The 21027-nt window shown below is 30.9% G+C and overlaps 3 protein-coding genes across 4 annotated transcripts in view; 2 read left to right on the top strand and 1 right to left on the bottom strand.

Moving 5' to 3' along the window:
- The window catches only part of LOC125872983 (transcription factor LHW-like), a 177976-nt gene that overhangs the window by 99895 nt on the left and 57054 nt on the right, over positions 1-21027 (top strand). The window lies entirely within an intron of this gene.
- On the top strand, positions 2076-3789 carry LOC125872984 (probable aspartyl protease At4g16563). The gene has a single exon (XM_049553812.1). It carries the CDS (start codon positions 2122-2124, stop codon positions 3502-3504), a length of 1383 nt encoding a protein of 460 aa, XP_049409769.1. The 5' UTR covers positions 2076-2121; the 3' UTR covers positions 3505-3789.
- Positions 14558-17748, bottom strand: LOC125872993 (B3 domain-containing protein REM5-like). 2 transcript variants are annotated; one of them, XM_049553824.1, is made up of 5 exons: positions 17410-17748; positions 17116-17269; positions 15765-16071; positions 15540-15658; positions 14558-14904 (listed from the first exon to the last, which is right to left on the bottom strand). In XM_049553824.1, the coding sequence occupies exons 2-5, from the start codon at positions 17239-17241 to the stop codon at positions 14659-14661; spliced, it is 798 nt and encodes a 265-aa protein (XP_049409781.1). In that variant the 5' UTR covers positions 17242-17269; positions 17410-17748; the 3' UTR covers positions 14558-14658. The 2 variants fall into 2 exon arrangements, with proteins under 2 accessions (XP_049409781.1, XP_049409782.1); XM_049553825.1 differs by having other exon boundaries at positions 17403-17748.

Here is a 21027-nt window from a genome sequence, read left to right on the forward strand (position 1 = left end):
ATTGAATTTAAAAACAAACTTTAAAATTTTTTTTTTTTTTGGAGGGGTGGGGGTGGTTTGATGTAGGGACAAAATAAATTGATTTTTTCAACAAAAAAATAATTGTAATTTGAAGCTGGAAAAGAGTTTTGGAAAATGTTTTCCTTAAGTTTAGAAGGGAAGTCATTTTCCTTAAATTTGAGGAAAATGAATTGATTTGGAAAACATTTTCCAAAACATTTAGCCCAACTAAACATGAGAAAATTGGAAAACATTTTCCGGAAAATGTTTCCTTCATACCAAACACACCCTAAATCACTCCTTTTTTTCTTAAAGCTTGGTCAAATATATTATTTCTCAAAAATAAGTATTTTTTGAACAAAACAAGCACTTTTGACTTTTATGCTACTCCCTCGTTCCATTTTTACTTGTCCAGATTTAATTTGATACGTCTTTTAATTAATAAAATGATAAATATAATATATCACCTTTTTAATATACTAATTAATAAATTTAATATTTTAATAAATGATTATAGTTAATAATACTATTAAGAATATAAATTGGATTAGTAAAAGTAGAGGGTGGGGTAGCGGGGTATTAATCAAATGCTAAACTATAATATGTATGGATAACTTGTTTTTTTTTTTTTCAATTACAACTATCTCCCACCAAATACCATTAAACAAACTTCAACACCCATTATTAATATTAAAAATTTCAAGCTCTAATGCAAGAGATCATGATTATTGTTTAGTGATGGAGGGAAACCATGATCATTTCTATTTGGCAACTTCTCAAATAAATGATGCCATTGTACCCCACTTCATGTCAAGTAATATAAATATCTTATTGAAATGTAGGCCTAGTTTTTAAGAATAATTACCCTTTTCAACTAGTATAAATGCTTTATAATCAGATCAAGAATCATTACATCTCTCAACCCAATCGTATGGGGTGGTTGAATCATGCGCCAATCGTCTACCTAATATAAATAAAAATGAACTTTTGGTTCAACCTAATTATAATTACTTAATGGAGTGATTGGTGTAAAATAAAGTAAATTTAAGTTATATATACTGATATTATATAAGTAGTTCAGTTATTTAATTTTTTGTCTTGTTCGTTTTGATTTTTGCTTTGTAACTTTTTTCAGTTCTCCTTTTCTTTTCTCGTATGTTTTTTAGATTTCTCATTGGTATTTGATATCTACTTTAGATTATTTCACTATTCTAGATTAACATTGAGAAATTTTCCACTTTTTAGTTTCTGCCATTCTCCTAGAATCTTTTTACTTTGGTAGAATCTTTTTACTTTTTCTTTTTAGTCTAAAAATATTTTATAGTATTTAATTTCCTTTCAAGTCTAGGGTTTGCATTAATTGCAAAATATTTATATTTATTTTAGTTTAGTATCTAGAAGGACTCTCCTTTAATAAGGACTCTCCTTTAATAAGGATTCTCCTTAATTATTTATAAATAGGGATGTACTCTTCTATTTGAATCAATATGCAAGAATCAATACAAAGAGTTATCATTCATTCTCTCTTTAATTTCTCTTTCTAGTTTCTTCCATTCCATAACACTCCACTGATTCTGATTTATGCTGAAAATTCTTATTTTATGAATAAAGCACTCTTCTAATGACAATTTCATATTTAAAACTCGAATTCAAAAGTTTTCATTACACATGGAAATAAGCAATACAGTGCAACGGTTACTACCTAAAGTTTGAACAACTTGGCCCAAAAAGTCCCCCCACCGACCCTTATTGTATACACTTTGTGGAAACTTATTGCTCATATCTACACTAAAGTGCAAGAATCACATGTCACAGTGAAAGTAGAGTCACGTTAGCCGCAAAACTGGCTCCAAATTTATATTCTTTCCTTCTATATCCGGTATTTATATTAAAATTTAATTAAATTTATAATCATACAAGAAAAAACTCCACACTAAAATAAAACACTTTTCAATAAAAATAACTTTGTATCTAAGAAAATTCAAACATAAAATCTCTAATACTATAACACATTCCACTGCAAATAATGTTGATGCTTTGTCTCCTATACTATTGTACTTACTAAGCTACTTGAACTATTTAATTTGGGTCCAAAAGGCACATTTCCCAAAAAATAACACAATGTCTTCTCTCTCTTTTGCTCTGTTTTTCTCTTTGCTTTCTCTCCTCTTTCCCTTCATTTCTTCATCAAACTCCACCACTACTACCATTCCACTCTCACTTTTCAACACAAAAAACCCATCTCAAGATTTCTATGAAAAGCTCACACATTTAGCTTCCATTTCCTTGGCCAGAGCAAATTACATAAAAAAATCTCAAGATTCCCCTGTTTCCACAACCCCTTTGTACCCTCAAAGCTATGGAGGCTACTCAATTACTCTTAGCTTTGGTACACCTCCACAGAAAATCCCTTTCATTATGGACACTGGAAGTGACTTTGTTTGGTTCCCATGTACAACAAGGTACTTATGTACCAATTGTTCTGTTTCTTCAACTACTTCACAGTTCATTCCTACATTCATTCCCAAATCTTCGTCATCCGCACGAGTTCTTGGTTGTTTGAATCCAAAATGTGGTTGGATTCATAGCAATAATCCAAAATCTCGTTGCCAAGATTGCGAATCGCCTACTAATTGTAAACAGGTTTGTCCACCATATATTATACTTTATGGTTCAGGCTCTACAGGGGGTCTTGCTCTTGTTGACACACTTGACCTGTCTAACAAGAAAGTTCCCAATTTTCTTGTTGGATGTTCTCTGTTTTCATCTAAACAGCCTGCTGGAATTGCTGGTTTAGGCCGTGGACTTGCATCATTACCAAGTCAATTAGATGTCAAGAAGTTCTCTTATTGTCTTGTTTCACATAAATTTGATGATACTGGTAAAAGTAGTAATCTTGTTTTGGATTTCAATGCTAGTGGTGAAAAAACTTCAGATTTAAGCTATACCCCATTGCAGAAAAACCCAGTGGTGTCTGAAAAAAATGCATTGTCAGTATATTACTATGTTAGTTTGAGGAAAATTACAGTTGGAGGGAAGAAAGTGAAGATTCCATACAAGTATTTAACACCAGATTCCAATGGAAATGGTGGGAGTATTGTGGATTCAGGCACGACATTCACATTCATGAATCGCGGTGTTTTTGAGCCAGTGCTTGATGCATTTGTGAAACAAGTAAAGGGTATTCCAAGAGCTGAGAGTATTGAGATAATAACAGGTTTAAGGCCATGTTTCAATATTTCTAGGGAAGAAACAGTGTCTTTACCAGAGCTAAAGTTTCATTACAAAGGTGGTGCAGAGATGACATTGCCAATAGCAAATTACTTCTCATTTGCAGGTGAAACTGATGTGATTTGTTTAACTATGGTCACGGATAGTGCTTTTGGCCCTGAATTATCTACCGGTCCATCGATAATTTTGGGCAATTTTCAGATGCAGAATTACTTAGTTGAATTTGATCTCAAAAATGAAAAGTTTGGCTTCAAGCGGCAAATGTGCAAATGAGAAAAAAAAAGGCAATGGTGAAACTTTTAGTCCCTTTTTACTTGTAGTTTTTGCACTACATAATTGAGGCTAATCACTCAAAGATTTGCCTTTTTGAGGCCTATGGTCTAGTGGTCAGTGGGGGTAGTAGATGATAACATTCAGAGGAATGTTTAATTTTAGTTGTATAATGAATTAGAGGCCTCATATCATAATGGCAATTGCTGGAAGATTTAAATCAAGTGAAAATAAATGTACTTATTTCTGTGCTTAATGATATATAACAAGAACCAACATTTAAATTTATGATTTTGTATGTTAATCTTATGTTATCAATATACTCTCAGTAGCTTAAAGTTGAATTTGACTAAAGTAGTGGTGTTGGCCGCAGAAACGGTGCTAAGTGGGGGTTCGGACAAATCCAGTAGTTTTTCTGTAGACATTAAATAAATATATATGTATATTAACTTGTAAAACTCTTAAAAAAACTGATTGACGACTTAATGGTAAAGAAGGCGCTGTGAAAATGCTTTTCAAGCAAGAGTTATGGTTCAAACCCCACACTATCTACAAAAATTTCTCTAGGAAGCATGCTTTGCAATAGTTTTCTCTTCTAGTCTTAAATTTAAAATTTCCAAACTTCTAATTTTAATCCTGGCTCCGTATCTAATTAGCAGTAATATTACTATGAGACTTCCTTCCAAAAGTTGTAGAGTGATAGTACCAATTAATAATATGGTTGGCATATGATATTTTGCCCACTAAAAGCAGTACTCTTTTGTGCTTTTGTAGGACATGATTGTAACATCATAAATATAGTTCATGAATCATGACATTGCTTGACAGTTGCCAATACAATTTTGACAACTTCTATTACTTCTTCCTTTCCCCATGTGCATTTTCTGGCCAGGAAATATAGACTTCTGCTTCCTTTGATATAATAATTTTTTTAAAAAAAAGGAAAAAAATTGCAGTGTTAATCCTGTTTTTATATTCCAATTAAGGGAAATAGTAGGAAAAAAATCAAAGAAAGACCAGAAAAATTTAACCAAGAGTTGAGGTTTGTTCTTAACTAGGCTTTAAAATTCTGAAGGGCATCTCCAACCTTAGTGCATATGAAAGTAGGCAGATTGCTACCATCAATTGATTTATTCGAATCATCAAGGGCATCTCTATATTTTGTGTATGTCAATAGGAACTTCGTAAATACGGGTTCAACATAACGTCATGATAGTGTTAGCTATGCAGAGCTTAGCTCTACTAGCACGACTCAATTGATAACAATTTCTAATAGTGATAATCATAGAGTTATTTTTTTCTTCTTTCAAAACACTTTTGAGTAAAATCAACTAGCATTTCATTTTATTTTTTTTTAATTGAAGAGAATAATCTCAATGTCCTTGCCCCTTGGGATTATTATTTGAATTATTTATCATCAAGAACTTCTAATTTGTCTTAACTATTGGTACCATTTTACCCTGAAGAAACCTATTATTTAATAGTAACTATTCCCTCCGTCCCATAATAATTGTCCACTTTTTTCTTTTACACGCCCCTTAAGAAATTATAAATAATAAGGATAGTTTTACTAATCTACCTCTCAAGAAACATTATTTGAACTTTACAAACTTGCTTAATTTTAATAAAACATAATTGTAAGGGCAAAATGAAAAAAAAAAATCTATTTTGATTTTGTTAGTTGACAAATAGTTTAAAACAACTATCTTTTAGTAATATGGAGTTATGGACAACTAATATAGCACAAATGATGTAGTTGTTTACTCCCAATATGAGGGGAAAGAAGCCCATTGGATATTGAAAAAAATTACCTAAATACACATCTTATTTTATCATAATCTCCAAAATTTTCTACCATTTAAGAAAATTACAAAAATCCTCTCCCGGATACATTCCTATCCCCTCTCGGATATATATGTATCCCCTCTGGAATACATCTTTCCCCTTTCGGATATATCCCTATCTCCTCTCGGATACATCACTCACATTAAGTAATGTATCATTTGCAATCCGTGTGCTATGTATCCACATGCTTTCTTATGTATCCGAGATCCTATAAATTTAAGAGATTTTAAAAATTTGAGAAAGAATAGGAATAAGACATAATTAATTCTTAACCATATGAGATTTATGTAATGTTTACATGTATTATTTGTTGGGCCGCAATTCAAACTTTAATGGGCTTTCAGAAAAGTTTTAGACTGCTAGACTTACCGTTTAAGGTTGGAAGTTTTTAGGATCTCTATTTAAAGAATAGTCAAAGAATATAGAAATTTAAAATTTAGCCACTTCAGAATTAACTTCAAACTTATGGTATTGAAGTTGAAAATAATCGTGGGTCAAAAATTTCAAACTTCAGTTCTTCGGATCTAAAGTTATGAACTCCACAAGCCTAACTTTCGGGCTTTTGAATTTGAAATTGTTTCTCTTTTAATAGGGCAAATTACAGAAATCACATACTTTTAAGGTAAAACTACAATCTATCTCTTAAAAGTTTATAATTACAGAAATCCCTCACACGGATACAATAATATAAGCACTGATACATTAATCTGATGCGCAAGATACATTAATCGTTAAGTAAGATACAATACATTTTATACAGGATACACTAATCTGATGTACATTTTATACATGATACACTAATCTAATGCGCGAGATACAATAATATAAACGTTGATGATGCGCGAGATACACTAATCCGATGCGCGAAAATGAGAGATTTTGGAGATTTGTAAAATTTATAGGGGATAATGGTAATAAGTAAACTAAAAGGTGGGATTTCTGTAATTTTTTCCTTTTAAGGTAATATGCTAAAGTTAATAAATAAAAGTGAAATTTTATTTTAGTATATTGAATATATAAAGTGAACAGAGAGAATAGATACTTCTTTGTCTCTCGTCTAAAAATATCTTTTCTTGAGATCCTCGACTAATAAAATCTCAAGTTCTAAACCCATACCAGTATTCAGAGGAGAAGGAGCAGCAGCACAAGTCTGAAATTTGTTAATATTAATTAAACTTTAAATAACTTTCAATAACTGGCTGTGTTTTAAATGATGTCATTATTATCGACTACCTAGTGCTATTCCTACGAATTTAAAAGGATAGGCCATGGTTGTTGATTTCATTTTGGGTTAGGTAAGCAACTATAAAGCCCGGTTATTCCGGGGAAGCTTCTGTGTATTACGATAATAGTTAAATTTAATAACTTTGATTCGAATCATATATTTATATTAAAAGGATTCATAAATATATACAAATTATTACATCGATTGGAAACTTACCTTTTCCAAGGCTATGAACCAACCAACCAATGCCTAGTGGTGGAGCCATCTTATGCTAAGGGGATTAAAAGATAATTGAACTAAACCACGAGAATGACAAATATCACCTCTTTCTTCATGAAATTACATTGCTTAGCTAGGTTAAATTTTAGTTATATATATATATATATTTAAATTTTCTAACTCCACCACTGCAATGTCCACACCCTTCTAAGCCTAAATAGGATTTATTAATTCATACGCCTTAGTGTCACGGATTTAGAGTCTCAGTAATACTTCGTGCGGTACTTGACAAATTACTCACAAATCTTTCACGTTTTTATAAGCTCAAATAAGCCCTTTGAAATTTAAGATTGCTAAGAGAATGAAAGAACGGAAGAAAAATTAAGAAAGATTTCAAAGAAGGTTTTGTATTGCTTGGAGAATGTTTTACAACTTGTTGGATGTCTTTGCAAATGAGAGACCCTCAATTTATACTACTACTTTCTAGGGGCCTAAGTATAAATAGCATCTACTATACAAGTCCTTACATATTTACACTTTAGTTTCTATTCTATAATTCTCTCTAACTCTAGAGAATTTTAAAGCGCTCCTGGAAAATATCTAGAGTTCCACTAACCTTTTCACAACCAGAAAAATATTTGAGTGGCAAAGTAGCGAGACATAACATTGGACTCAACAAGATTTATGAAGAACCAACCAATAAGAATAGATATATAGGTGAAGAAATACAAGTTTCTTTAATTAAACTAGGAAATGAATCCAAACTGTGGAAGTTTCTAAATGTCACATGTGAACAATCCAAAAATGGTAGCTTTACATTAAATGATAATATATGGTAATGTAGCTAATTAGCTCACCCACCGTTTATTGTTCATAAATTGATAAAGATGTTATTAACACAATTTGGCCGCCCTTTTGACAATCGGTAATTAATTATAAGTTGGACTTTAAAACTTGTCCACGCAAGTAATTAAGACTTCGATTATTATATGAACGCGTTTGTGTCACTTTCATCAATTAAAACTAATTGACTGCTATTTTAAGTAATAATCTCCCAATTAATTTATAACCCCACTAATGACCACTCAAATGATGTTTAAAATGTTAATTTGAAATATGAATACTTGATATTGTTTGTTTTCATGGAATTTGAATGTGTGTAATCTATCTTTATTCTAAAACTTAGTAAATTTTAAAAAGTATAATCTAATTTTATATCCAAGTGAAAGCTTGATGAGGACGCAATTAATGATGATCCTTTTTGGCACGAGGCCGGCCATTCAAGTCTCAAGAATCATTAAAGATCGTAGTGAATAGTATTTTATTTTATTAGAGGTCTTAGATTCGGCTCTAGATATAAAACTTTTCAAAAATGAAACTTTCTGACATAAAATTGAATTAGTCGAACTCTAAAACGAATATTGCAAGCTAATGTCAATGATGCTTTGCTTCTTTTCCCCTCCTTCCTTCTCAAATTCGTATCCAATTTATGTTTGAACACTGAGGAAATTTCTTAATAAATGCTTTAGTTTGACCTAATTGACTCACATAATTTCTTTCGAATTACACCTAAAACCATGTGAAAGGTCTCCCAAGTAATTATTATGAACACCTAACATGTGTTGTAACTTGTATGTACACTTAATGACAAGAAATCTGACGTTAGAGTTCTATGAATGAAGTTAATACGGCCTAATTTTATAGTGATTTTATTTGGTACAAATTTAAATCAATCAAGAAAATGAATTGTGAATATTGTATGATTAATTAAACTGAAATTTTAAAAGTATACTTAGAGATGGCATTAACGAGGTGGTTACAACAAAATATTAATTGCATGCATTTAGTAAAGATAGCAACCAAAACATGAATGAATTAATATGATGACCATAATATGACTTACAACCAAAACCATACTAGCCTCTTTGGTTACATTCAAGATTTTCATCAAATCCATTCAATTACCTCAACAAACTCTCGAGAAAAAAAAAGTTCTTTCCTCCCTTCTATCTTCTAAGCAACCAAAAAGACAACAGGGATTACAACATATATAAAGAAAATTAAACACTACTAAAACCTAATTAACCTCAGTAAAGGTTATATATATATATATATTTTTTTTTTTTTTAATCAGCTGAGAAATCCAACCCTCACCAACCAACAAGGTGATAGTTTAGAAAGTCAACCTACTGAGGAATCAAACAGACACCAACAAGATAACAGTTCAGAAAGTCAACCAACTGAACTACTGAGATTCCTCGCATTTCTTCATGATGATCATCATTTCTTTGTATTCTTGATTCTATCCTCGCGGAAAAAATCAAGCAAAACAGAGCTCTTACATTTCGGGCATTTTGGATCTTCCACTGATAACATAACATACATTAAACATCTTGGACATCCCACTAACATCATTGAAGTAGTTGTTGCTTCTGGGCTACCAAAAAATTGTTGATGATTATGATCATCTGGAGTAGGTTCCCTTGAAACACACGAACTTGCTGGTGATCTTTCCATTGAAGAGGTATACGATGACGATGATCTGCTTGGTGATATTGGAAAAATATTATTATTATTATTTTCCCTAGGTGGAGATAAATTCAGCTTCAAATCAAGTTTTGGATCATGACTACTCTCCCTTCTGTAGTTCATTTTTTTTCCTTTCTAATTTGAACAACTTTATCAAGAATCCCCTGTATTTATATTAAAACAGAGCAAATTAATTAGATAAAGTCATTTTTTTTAGTCTACAACCACTACTAGAGAAAAATAAAATTAAAAAAAAGTCTAATCATGAAAATAATTGGATAAAATATTACCTGAATTTTTGTATAGGCAAAAGGGAGTTGTTTGGAGAAAATGGAAAAGATTGACAAGATTTATATAATGTGTAGGAGAAGGGAAATTTAGTGCAGAATTAATTGTGTGATTATAACAGGGAGGGAAAATAGAGAAGAATTTGGTATAGAATTAGATGAGAGGAGTTAATTTGAAGGTAGAAAAATAGAGTTGTTTCTTGAATTTAATATATTGCATTGAATAAAGTTTGATGGAACTTTGAGAATATAGTAAATATCTTCAACTAAAATGTGATGAGAAAGCTTTTAATCAATGCTTTATTGTTGGATATATTTGTCCTATTTTATTTTTGTAAATCTAGGTGTAGTACTAAGATTAGAGAACTAAAAACTCTCATTTAAAATCTAACGGCTAACCAAATTTAATTTAATGAAGCATAAGGCAATTCTCATTAAATCTAATAATAAATCATATTGGAAAGTCTCACCTAAAAAGATAATTGATGCTTCCTTCGTCTTAAATAAATGTTATCTTAGCAAAAATTAGATTCATTAAAAAGTCAATAAATACAATGTGTAGTTTACTAAACTTTTCTTATTTAATTAATGTCTCTTGAAAAGTTAATTAAGAAGATGAAGTATAAGGATACAATAATTGGAAAAACATACTAATATTTGTTTTTAATTTCTAAGGTAACACTTATTTTGAGACGGAAGATTACTATTTTTCAGTTGTCATGTTTTGTATTTTGAGAGTCAATTTGACTATTTTTTACAACTCAATTAGATTAAATTAATTCAATATTTTAAAAAATAGAATTTATATATTTAAAAATTGTACAAAAAGAAATATGAATTGTGATTCTTTTAATATTAATTTCGTGAAAAAATACATTTTAAAATGTTAATCAAAATTTATGTATTTTGATTTTTGAAAATAAAATATAATAAGTATTTGAAAAGAAAAGAGTATTTATTTTGAAATGCGACTAATCTTAATTTATATCGAAAAGTTTCGAGATAAAGCGATCAACACGACTTCATTTTCCAACCGCAATGTTAGGCAATGAAATTAAGCACCATGTTTAATTTAGCATAAATATTTTACAACTGTTCTTGAGATTTCATTTATATCTTTTAGTTGTCAAACTAACATTATTGAATATTAATAACTTATTTAACCCCCTATACAACCAAAGTTAATACTACCGCCGTTACATTGATTTTAAACCTCATTTTAGTCAAATAAATTAGGTCAAGAATAATATTCAGTTTAGGAAATAAAAAAGATACTAATTATTCCTTTTCAAATCTATCCTTCTCCAACCAATATCTATTCAGTTTTTCTATAAGGTTCGCTAAATTAAAAAGAAAATTTCGTCAAAATCATTATTATATCGTGTTAAGAGTATCTTTAAATTGATATAACGATCATGTTCGAGGAGGGTCCAACTGGAGTTGTTGCCTGAGGTACAGTTAATTTTGCTCTGAAACCTAACCTAGTAAAAGTTAATATACTAATGGAGCCAAATGTCAGCTGCTCACATCATTTAATGTTTTACCTATTTTTGAATTCTTTTACTCCTTCCCCTCTCCATTTCATAGTAAGTTGCGTTTCCAAAATCAACAAGTCAGAAACGATTTTTCTATCTTTAAGGTAATAATAAAATTTGATATCTTTTTTAAATTTCACTAAATATGTTATTGTTATCACAAAATCAAAAAGACTACTCTCATATTTTTTTCTTCTAATTTTAGCCTTTTTTTTTATGACAAGGGAAACCCGCAGCCGCTACCCTTTGGGTGCGCACAGGGTAAAACCCCCGCTCCTATGCAATAGCTCGCAAATCACATAGGAGAGGTAACCCGCACTAGGCAAGCCTGGTGCAACGAGCTCGACCCAGAAGGCAAACCCCTTGCTTTCACTGGCAAGGGGTTTCGAACTTGAGACCTCCAACATGGAAGTCCCAAGCTCAAACCACTGGGCCACCCCGAAGGGTCTTCTAATTTTAGCCTTATTTAAAGAACTATCCTTTTTAAGATATTTGATTAAGAATAAATTAGTAAAAAAAAATATTTTTCAACTTTTTGGAGTTATCAAGTAGTTCTTTTTCTTGATTTTCCATTTGGCGTTTGTTGTCCGTATTGGGTTCCCGATAAAATTTGAAAAATTTGAATTGCGCACTGCATGACCCATTTGAGGTGACGCTCCTAACAAGATTTTCTCCCTAGGCTCGAATTCGAGACCTAATTAAGGATGAGATTAGCGCAAATTAAAAACACCACATAGAAAAAAGAGTGAATAATTCTCATCGCAACTCCTTATGTTTCCGTATTTAATTCTTCTCAGTAAACTTTGAATAGTTTTACCAATAAACCTGTAACAAAACTATATATTAAACCAACCTTTGGTAGGCTCTGGTGAAATAATTTATTAACTTTGTGTCGTTAAATTTACTACAACATTAAATGTATTTTCATCAACTTTTTATTGAATGTTGGTTAGTACTACTAGCTAGTACGTCCTTTTTCAGATTTGTTTTTTAATTGTTATACTGACCCCAGTTTTAGTTTTTATGTCTTGTATTCAATTGTATTATCTTAAAGAAAGAAATACTACCATGAGGATTTATATAGCTGATTTCTAACTTATATAGAATTAAGATATTGTTACTATTATAATGTTGTATATTTAAACAAACTTCATGTAAGCCAAAGAAGTAAATAATAAGTATTTACGCGTTTAGGGCACACTAAAAGTTCTTAAGTGTTTATAAGTTATAATTAATGAAAGACACAATTTATAAGCATTTTTAATTTAATAAACATTATACTCTCTCCCATCTATATTATATAATATGATGGTTTTAGCTGGAGTACATCTCGTAAGAAATTCACTGTTTAGGATGTGTTTGATATGAAAGGAAAAAATTTGATCAGTCAAAAATTAATTCACTATAAAAATAAATAACTTAAAAATGAGGAAAATAAGAAAATAGCATATTTAATAATGCAGCCTTATCCATCTAAAAAATGGTGTTGCACATATACTATTATGCCAAGTAGATATCATAACGCTGCAAGTGCTGTACAACGAGGGGTCCAAATTAATACCAGCATTAAATGTTCAAATCATATTCATTAATAATGGGAGATATTTGCTAGGTCAGTTAACACAGTACGTACCTCCTCTTCTTTTTTTTTCGCACTCGTTTGAGATTGGATTAATTTAAATTTGTGTCGAAAGTTATATTTTAAAGGTAAAATACTTTCCTATCAAAAGTAATTTTATATTTAAATTTCTGATTAAAGATGAAAAAAAATATTTACTAGACCCTTGATTTCTAACATAGCTACATTTAAATGGTGTGAAGTCGTTATTTGTTCAACTTTTTACACCATGGACTTCACCCTAGAATAATAATAATCCTTCACCAAATATTTGACTATAATTTTTATTTAAAGGTCTCCATCCAAATTCATTAAATCCCACACTTCAAAATCAAAATTCCAAGGAAAACTAAACTAGAAATATAAATGGCAGATATATATCTTTTTCCTCACCAAATGCTACTTACTAATCATCTTTGAAAACTTCTCTTATTTCCTAATTACTACTCCAATTGTTCATTTACACAACAGATCAAGTCCTTGACAGCAAATATATGTACCTGCTTAAATGTTAAAGCCTTGTCTTCTAACGTGTAAATGTATTAATTAGAATCACCTAATGTTTGGGATTAGATGTTAGACACCAAAACACCGAATTTGTTTCTGTTTTTTTTTGGGCCTGACTAATTCAGATTCCTATCACGTAAGGTCTAATTAATGGTGAGTGCTCCCCACCAAAAAACATTTCATTCATGATTGATGTTAGTCGAATCCATTACCTGGGATTAAGGGTAGAAGAATCATATTCATCCCATCATAATTTTTTGGTAGAATTTTCACACATTTTTATCAAGGTATACTTTCGTCGTACTAAAATATTCCATCATCTTGAAAAGATTAGTTTCCCATTTCAAATGTCCAAGTAGACAATTTTAAATTTAAACCAAAGTTCCAATTCATACAGTGCCCTTTATTAACTTTCATTATAAAGCAATTAAAATTAATTTAAGTTGACCTTCGCAATATGATTATTTGGTAGCTAATTTAGGCTTATCAACTACCACTTTGAAATGGAGGCAGCAAAATTTGTTTGACTTTACTAATTCAGGAAAAATAATCCTACACACTAACAATGCAAAAAACTTATACTTCGCAACTTTTATGATCAAATGCCCTCTAGGTACTCTATATCATTTTAATTTTAGTATTATTATGTTTTATTTGGTTTACAAGCTGACCAACCCAACCTAGTTCAAACCTCACATGTTAGTGAGCTTACTTGTTCCAGACTAAAGACTCATTTTTGAACGAGCTCCAAAAATCATAACTCAATCCAATCAAATCACATATAGGAACTGGTTGGGTTGGTCTAGTGAGCCAAGCTCGTACTGATAGCTCTACTCTAAATATGTGACTAAAAATATAGTTGAGTTTGAATTTGCAAAGACATCAACCTTCTATTGCAATAGAATGTTTAGTAGTAGAAATATTTGAACCAAATACTAAGCTGAATAATCAAAGGGAATTACCTCTATTTTTAATATCAGCTAGCACTATCAGATGAATTGTTGCCATTTTCCGTTTAAAATTCAACAGCAATTACAGTTTGTCCAAGGTTGGGCAAATAACCTGTTTCGATAAAGGATATTTTTAGACCAACAAGTGAATCAAACATATTTATGAGCCGTTTTCCATATGTTAGGGGTATTTTTTAACCCTTTTCTGTTTAATATTCAACTATAAATGGATATGTAGTTATAAGCCTACATAAGTCGTGAAATTTGTGAATTTATACTATGCTAAAATTTCCATGCAGTGGATTATAAAACTATGCTAAAACATAATAGTTAATACCATACCATAGAATGTTATAAATTGATTGACATAAAGCTCTAAAACATCAACCTTGTATTAATGAGGCAGAAACATTTGATCCAAAAACGAGATGTTGCCTGTACTTTACTTGGGCTGTCGCTTAATACGAACTTTCAGTATTAACTTCTCATCATCAATCAGCTTAAATCGGCAAACATCATTTATGCGTAAAGCATTGTCGTCTATAAATTTCTGCATCCCTTCCCGAAGTTCCAATCTATCATAATATTGAGGAACAATCGTCCAGCTACCACTATCAGTTCGAAGAGTAGCCAAAAGTGGTCGCTGCTTCCTCTTCAAGTAACAATTGCCAAATGGAGCTGGCAAATTCTGCACAAGTATATACATTCAAAAAGAATGTTCAGACATAATATATATTTAATAATCTAGTGATTAGTAACAAATGCTATGAATTAAAAAGTTCTACATCAAGTAGAAGACAATTTCCCATCAAAGTATATTTAATTTATTTTAAGCAATACCATTGGGCCACTACGATTTACAATAGCTGATGTTATTGTGAAGACACACAAAGTAACAGCTATACAATAGTAAAATGCCCTGTTATCATCTTCTGCATATCATACGCAGAGAAGATATCACACAATTACATCTTCAGTAACAACCATACAAAAGTTAATAGTGTTACTGAGGACTGATGGGATGTTAGAGGTTGGAACATTCAGTTTAGAAGAGATTTTAGTGATTGGCAGATAGTTAGGACGCATTTAGCCATGAGAAATTTTCACTTTTTTCCGGAAAATATTTGGTTTTTATGGCAAAACACCCACTTAGACTGTTAACAGTGCAAAACTGGCTTGAAATTGCTAACAACATTTCCTTAGAAAGCTCAATATTGTTCGCCTTTTCGACGGTAGAGCTGTTTTGATTGATGACATTTTCGAGAATAGGTTGTGTTTAATGATTTATGCATAAGCAAAATATTTTGTGACTAATAAACTTACCAAGCGTGCTCTGTTCAAGTGGGAAGCCTTAATGACAATTTCAAATGAAGTGACTGAAGCAGCCCTGTCTCCTGACCCATTATCTGTTTGATCAGCAGGCTCAGCTACAATGCTTTTTCCTGCATCAGTTCCAAACTTTGTAAGTTAACTATTATAGGTTAAACATGGAGACAAATGTGTTGGAATCAAACTAGCTACAAATTGAAGATCTCCAAAGAAACTTACCCCGTGCATTTTCTTCAACCAATGGAAGCAGCTCAGGCTCTTTGAGAGCTGTTACATCCTGCTTTAGGCAACCGTTTTTCCCATATATCTTAACATAAAACTTCGAGTTTCCAAAATATGAAAATGTTAGAAAATCTCCATATTCCAAATTATTATCCAACACAAAGTCTGGCCAACTTTCCATGAAAAAGAAATCACTGTCGTTCCTTTCTACAACCACCTTCCATGTTCTTGCAGCAGGATCTTCAAGCACACATATCGAAGGAATATCTCCATTGAAAAACTTGATAAAGGCAGGTGGAATTCTCTAAGACGGAGACACAAAACTTCGCTTAATTTCCGGTGAAATAAAGTTGTTGCAATATAAACAATACAATAAGACAGAAAAGCTTTTAACACAAATTGAAATTCTTAGTCCAGTGCTAATTTCTATAATGGATGGCCAGATTATGTCCAATATAGTCTTCTAAATCTAGAACCTTAACCACCATTAGATCATTTATTATTTCCATTCGTCCACTCTTAAGTCAGCAAGGAAGTATCAAATTGACATTCACTTTGCAGATGCATAAAGTGTAATTTCTACACAACTATACGAATATACATTGCTTAGTAGGATAATAAACACCGGTCTATACACGAGATACTTATTTGCAAGTTTTGAACATTACTTTCATCAATGCTTTCAATTAAAACTTGATACACCTCAATCATCTTAAAGGATCCATTATGAACTGTGAACATGCAAACAAGAACCAAAAACTATAAGAGAACATAGCTGCATGATATAGATTCTCTCTTACATACAGTATAAGAGATTAAGAACAGACGGAAAGTTGGAGTAAGTTAAAGTTCAACTAGTGGAATGCTCCTTAATTTCATCCAAATTATCTTAATACAACAGCAGACAGCCAGGTAGAGCCAAGGGATGAACCCCTTCCATGGGAACTTACATTATTTATACATGGTTAAAATTATTTTTTTATGTATATATAGTACAAGTTGAACCCTTTGGCTTCTTTGTGTGTTTACTTTTCATATTTTGAACCCAATTAGTGAAAATCCTAGTTCCACCACAGAATACAACCTAATGCACTAATGCCTATCATCCCGAAAGATCAGCATTTTAGAAAGGGAAAAAAAGCCCTTTGTTAGTTATTTCTCCAAAAGCATATCCCAAAGATTCAATCACTCAAATAAGTAGTTAAGTATGAAAGGCTCATTGTTACTGGGACAGAACATAACAAATTCCTGCAAGACTGATTCTCTTTATACATGAAAACTTTGACATTATTACATGAATCATTAGTCTTTTTTCCCCAAAATTTGCAGAAGGGAAAGAAGAGCTTACCAGTTGGGGGTAGCATATTTCAGGGTGAAAAATCTTAAAGAACTCAGGGAGGTCATGAGGGATAGATACATGCTCCACTGGTGTCACCATTTTGTTGTTCACTTTCTTTCTCTGCCTAAATCTCATACTTGTAAACCTAAAAGATTAGCTCAATCTACAAAACAATAGACAAAAAGAAAGAGGGAAAACTCAGTACTTGAAATAAGGAAATCATATATACACACTGTAAACAATATATGAAGAAAATGGAGAATACAAATGAGCAACAAAAATGAAAGGAAACATACTTCTTACCGTAGTTCACTCTTTGTATTCTGGCTTTCATTGTTGCTCGGATTTATAGGGGAGGAGATAGGAAATCTGGGTCGACCCATTTTGCGAGCCGAATCACCTTTTCTTCCCGAGGTCGAAGCATTGGGTTGTGGGGCGGGTTTTGGCGTGGGAAGATGATATCACAAGTTTCACAAAAATGGGATGTGAGAAAAAGATGAAGAATGAACAATGGAGAAGACTAAACATGACAGGGGAAACGGAGAACTGACAGTGGCGGCGGAGAATCCGCCGCTGACATGACCGGACGACAGCGAGGGCATTTCATGAAAGGGGAAGGAAGAGAAGATAACCAGAATTTATCCTTGAGTTAAGTTTTACTCAATATAGACGAAATGGTTTTTAGGCAGCAGGTTTTGAATTGTTCGGCATCAAATTCAAGAAAATCAAAAAAAAAAATATTACTACTACATTTTAAAACTAAAAGTAGGTCATGTATTGAAATATTATTTTGTGGTCTTAAATATATCATGTTAAAATAAAATTGAAACTAAAAAATTATCAATTACAAAAAGAAATGTTTTTAAAAAAATTAATTTAAAAAAAAGAAATTTTTCGCATATACCTATTCAAAATAATTTAAAGAGGCTCTATAGCTATAACTTGCCAATTACTATTCATAGCTACAGGTTAGGGAAGGAGAGAGGTAAGCGAGAATGAGAGATCGAACGTGATTGGGAGAGGGAGGAGAGAGGTGAGTGAGAGAGGGCAATAATTTTTTTACCTTGTTTGTATAATATGCGGGTACGTTTGTATGATTTGCGTGTATTTATACGATTGAGTAATACAAATTTTGAAATTATACAAATATGATAAAACTCGAAATAATAAATTTATATAGACACAAACATCTGAACTTTAAATAGTTATACAAATTATATTATACAAAATTCAAAAACTACACGTTTATACTAACTTTAAAAAGTTATACAAAAACGATTAAATGTATTTGGTGATAGAAGTCATAGAACTGAAATACGAAAGGAAAACACCGTCATATACAAATACAAATCAAACGAAGAATTGTTAGTTGTGAATTATACAAACTCGAACCCAACCCATATAATTAACATTCAATGGTTGTTGCGAGTGATAATTATAGCAAACTATAGCTATGATGACTAATTAAGTAGTATAAATTTGCTTAACCACGTAATTTTTCCTAAAAAAATAAGACAAATAAATTAACATATCAAAATTGATAAAGTGTCCCAATCTTGCCCTACTTCGTAATTTCTGAAATGATAGATTGTACTTAGTAAACCTTCTCTCAAGAGATTGTTTTTGACACAATGAAGTGTATGCAAACCTTATCAATACTTCTTTATTATAGATTATTTAATTGAATTGTTATTTTATTTAGTTACTTTTAATAACAAAAATAATTTTATAATAGATTGTGAAAAAATAAAAATAATATATATATATATATATATATATATATATTAAATATACAGGAGAAACAAAATAATATTTATTTTTATCATTTTGACCTTATTTATTAATTACCTATTTGATAAAAAACTTTCTTTTTGTTTCTCTGATAACTTATCGATCTTTCAATACAAGTCAAATTTCTTTTTAAGTAAATTATAGGGATAAGGGTCTGAAAAATACCCCAACTTTGGTCGGATTTGCTGTTGCGATACTAAACTTTCATGAGGACCTATTACCTCCCTAGACTATTTAATACCGTATTTTAAACATATATATTTGCCCACGTGGACATAAAAAATAATGCAAAATTATAAATAGTAATGTGTCCACGTGGACACATATATACCTTTAAAATACACTATTAAATAGTTCTGGGGGTAAAAAATACGGTATTAAATAGTCTAGGGAGGTAATAGGTCCTTATGAAAGTTTAGTATCGCAACAACAAATCTGACCAAAGTTGGGGTATTTTTCAGACCCTTATCCCTAAATTATAACAACATGTTACAAATATTTTAGATGACCATCTAATATTTTATATGTAAAATTGATAAATATATGAGCAACTATACTCAAATTTAACATTATTTAGAAGAGTATTTAAATATATATAGATTTATCTAACTTCTTAAATTTTAAATAACAGCAGTGGCATACTCACTACAATAGATAGAGTGATATATATATATTATGATATATTTTTCTTCGTCGGTATAATTTACTCCTTTCCCTAGCAGAAAATATAGCAATATGTTTTGATACCATAAATCTAGGCTTGTTTCCGGATCTCTTTTATAATCTAGATCTGGTAATTGGGTTCCAATATCTCCTGTTGGAAGTCTATTAGGCATGAACCTGGATTTATCATCATTATGATATTGTTTTATAAAATCTTTGTTCTTTTTTGCTTTATCTGCAAAATTTTTGTCTTTCTTTTCAGGCTCTTCTTGCCATTCTTCTTTAATGGATTTGGATCCATCTCCTTCTTCAAATTTTCCTTGGGTCCTCCTGTTTCCCCTTTATTCATAAATACATTTAATTCAGCTTCTGAAAGATTTAGATCTTCTATTGCATAAACTGGTTCGTCTAGTTCATTCATTCTAGTGATTTGTCTTCTGTTATTTCTAGTTTTTTCTTTTTCTTCTAGATCTTCCTCTAGAACTTCTTCTTTATCAATTTTTTGTTTTTTTAGAAACTTTTGGATTAATATTTCATCCATACTTCCTTTTTGGTAGGTATTTGTACTTGCTAATCAGACGTATCGGTTTGTAATACCAAATTATCACTATCTTCTGGTAGTCGAAGTTTTGGTAATTTGGCACATTCATCTTTTAATTGTTTAACACACTGAGTGTGTTCTTCTGTCCATCCTAATCTATTGGATTTTCTTATTAGCTTTTGCAATATATTACGTTTTTTTGCAAGATCTGGAATAAATTCTCCAGCATAATTAAGACATCCTAAAAAATTTTGTATTTCCTGTTTTGTTGTTAATTTATCAAGAAAGTCTACTATCTTCTTTGAGATGTGTGATTGAAGTTCAATTCCATTTTTTTGAAATAATCATTATTAAGAATTCTATTTCATTTTTATTTATTTTTGGCTTAGAATGATTCCATTTTCTAAACATATTTCTGAAAATATTTTTAGATGCTTTAGATGTTCCTCATAAGATTTTGAACATATTAATATATCATCTATATAAACTATTAAAAATTCCTTTTCACAGAATATTTTATCCATTTTTCTTTAAAATATTTGTGGGGCATTTTTTAACCCAAATGGCATGACAGTCCATTCATAATGTCCATTAGGAGTACTAAATGCTGTTAATGGAATAGAATCTTCTGCCAATTTTATTTACCAAAATTCACTTTTGCAGTCGAATTTTGAAAAATAAGTTTTTCCTTTTGCTAGGTTTATTAAATTATTTTTATTTGGAATGAAATATCCATCAAATATGCAATTTTTATTTAGCTCTTTATAGTTTATAACCATTCGAGCTTTTCCTCTTTTTATTTCAGCATGGTTCTTACCATAAATGCTGAGCTAGAATGAGGACTTTTACTCGTTCTTATTAATTTTAAATTAATTAATTCCTTAATTTGAATTTTGAATTCAATTTTATCATCTTCATTGTAGAGC

The sequence above is a fragment of the Solanum stenotomum genome, chromosome 8 (assembly GCF_019186545.1).
Source record: "Solanum stenotomum isolate F172 chromosome 8, ASM1918654v1, whole genome shotgun sequence".
In the NCBI taxonomy this organism is placed as follows: Eukaryota; Viridiplantae; Streptophyta; class Magnoliopsida; order Solanales; family Solanaceae; genus Solanum; species Solanum stenotomum.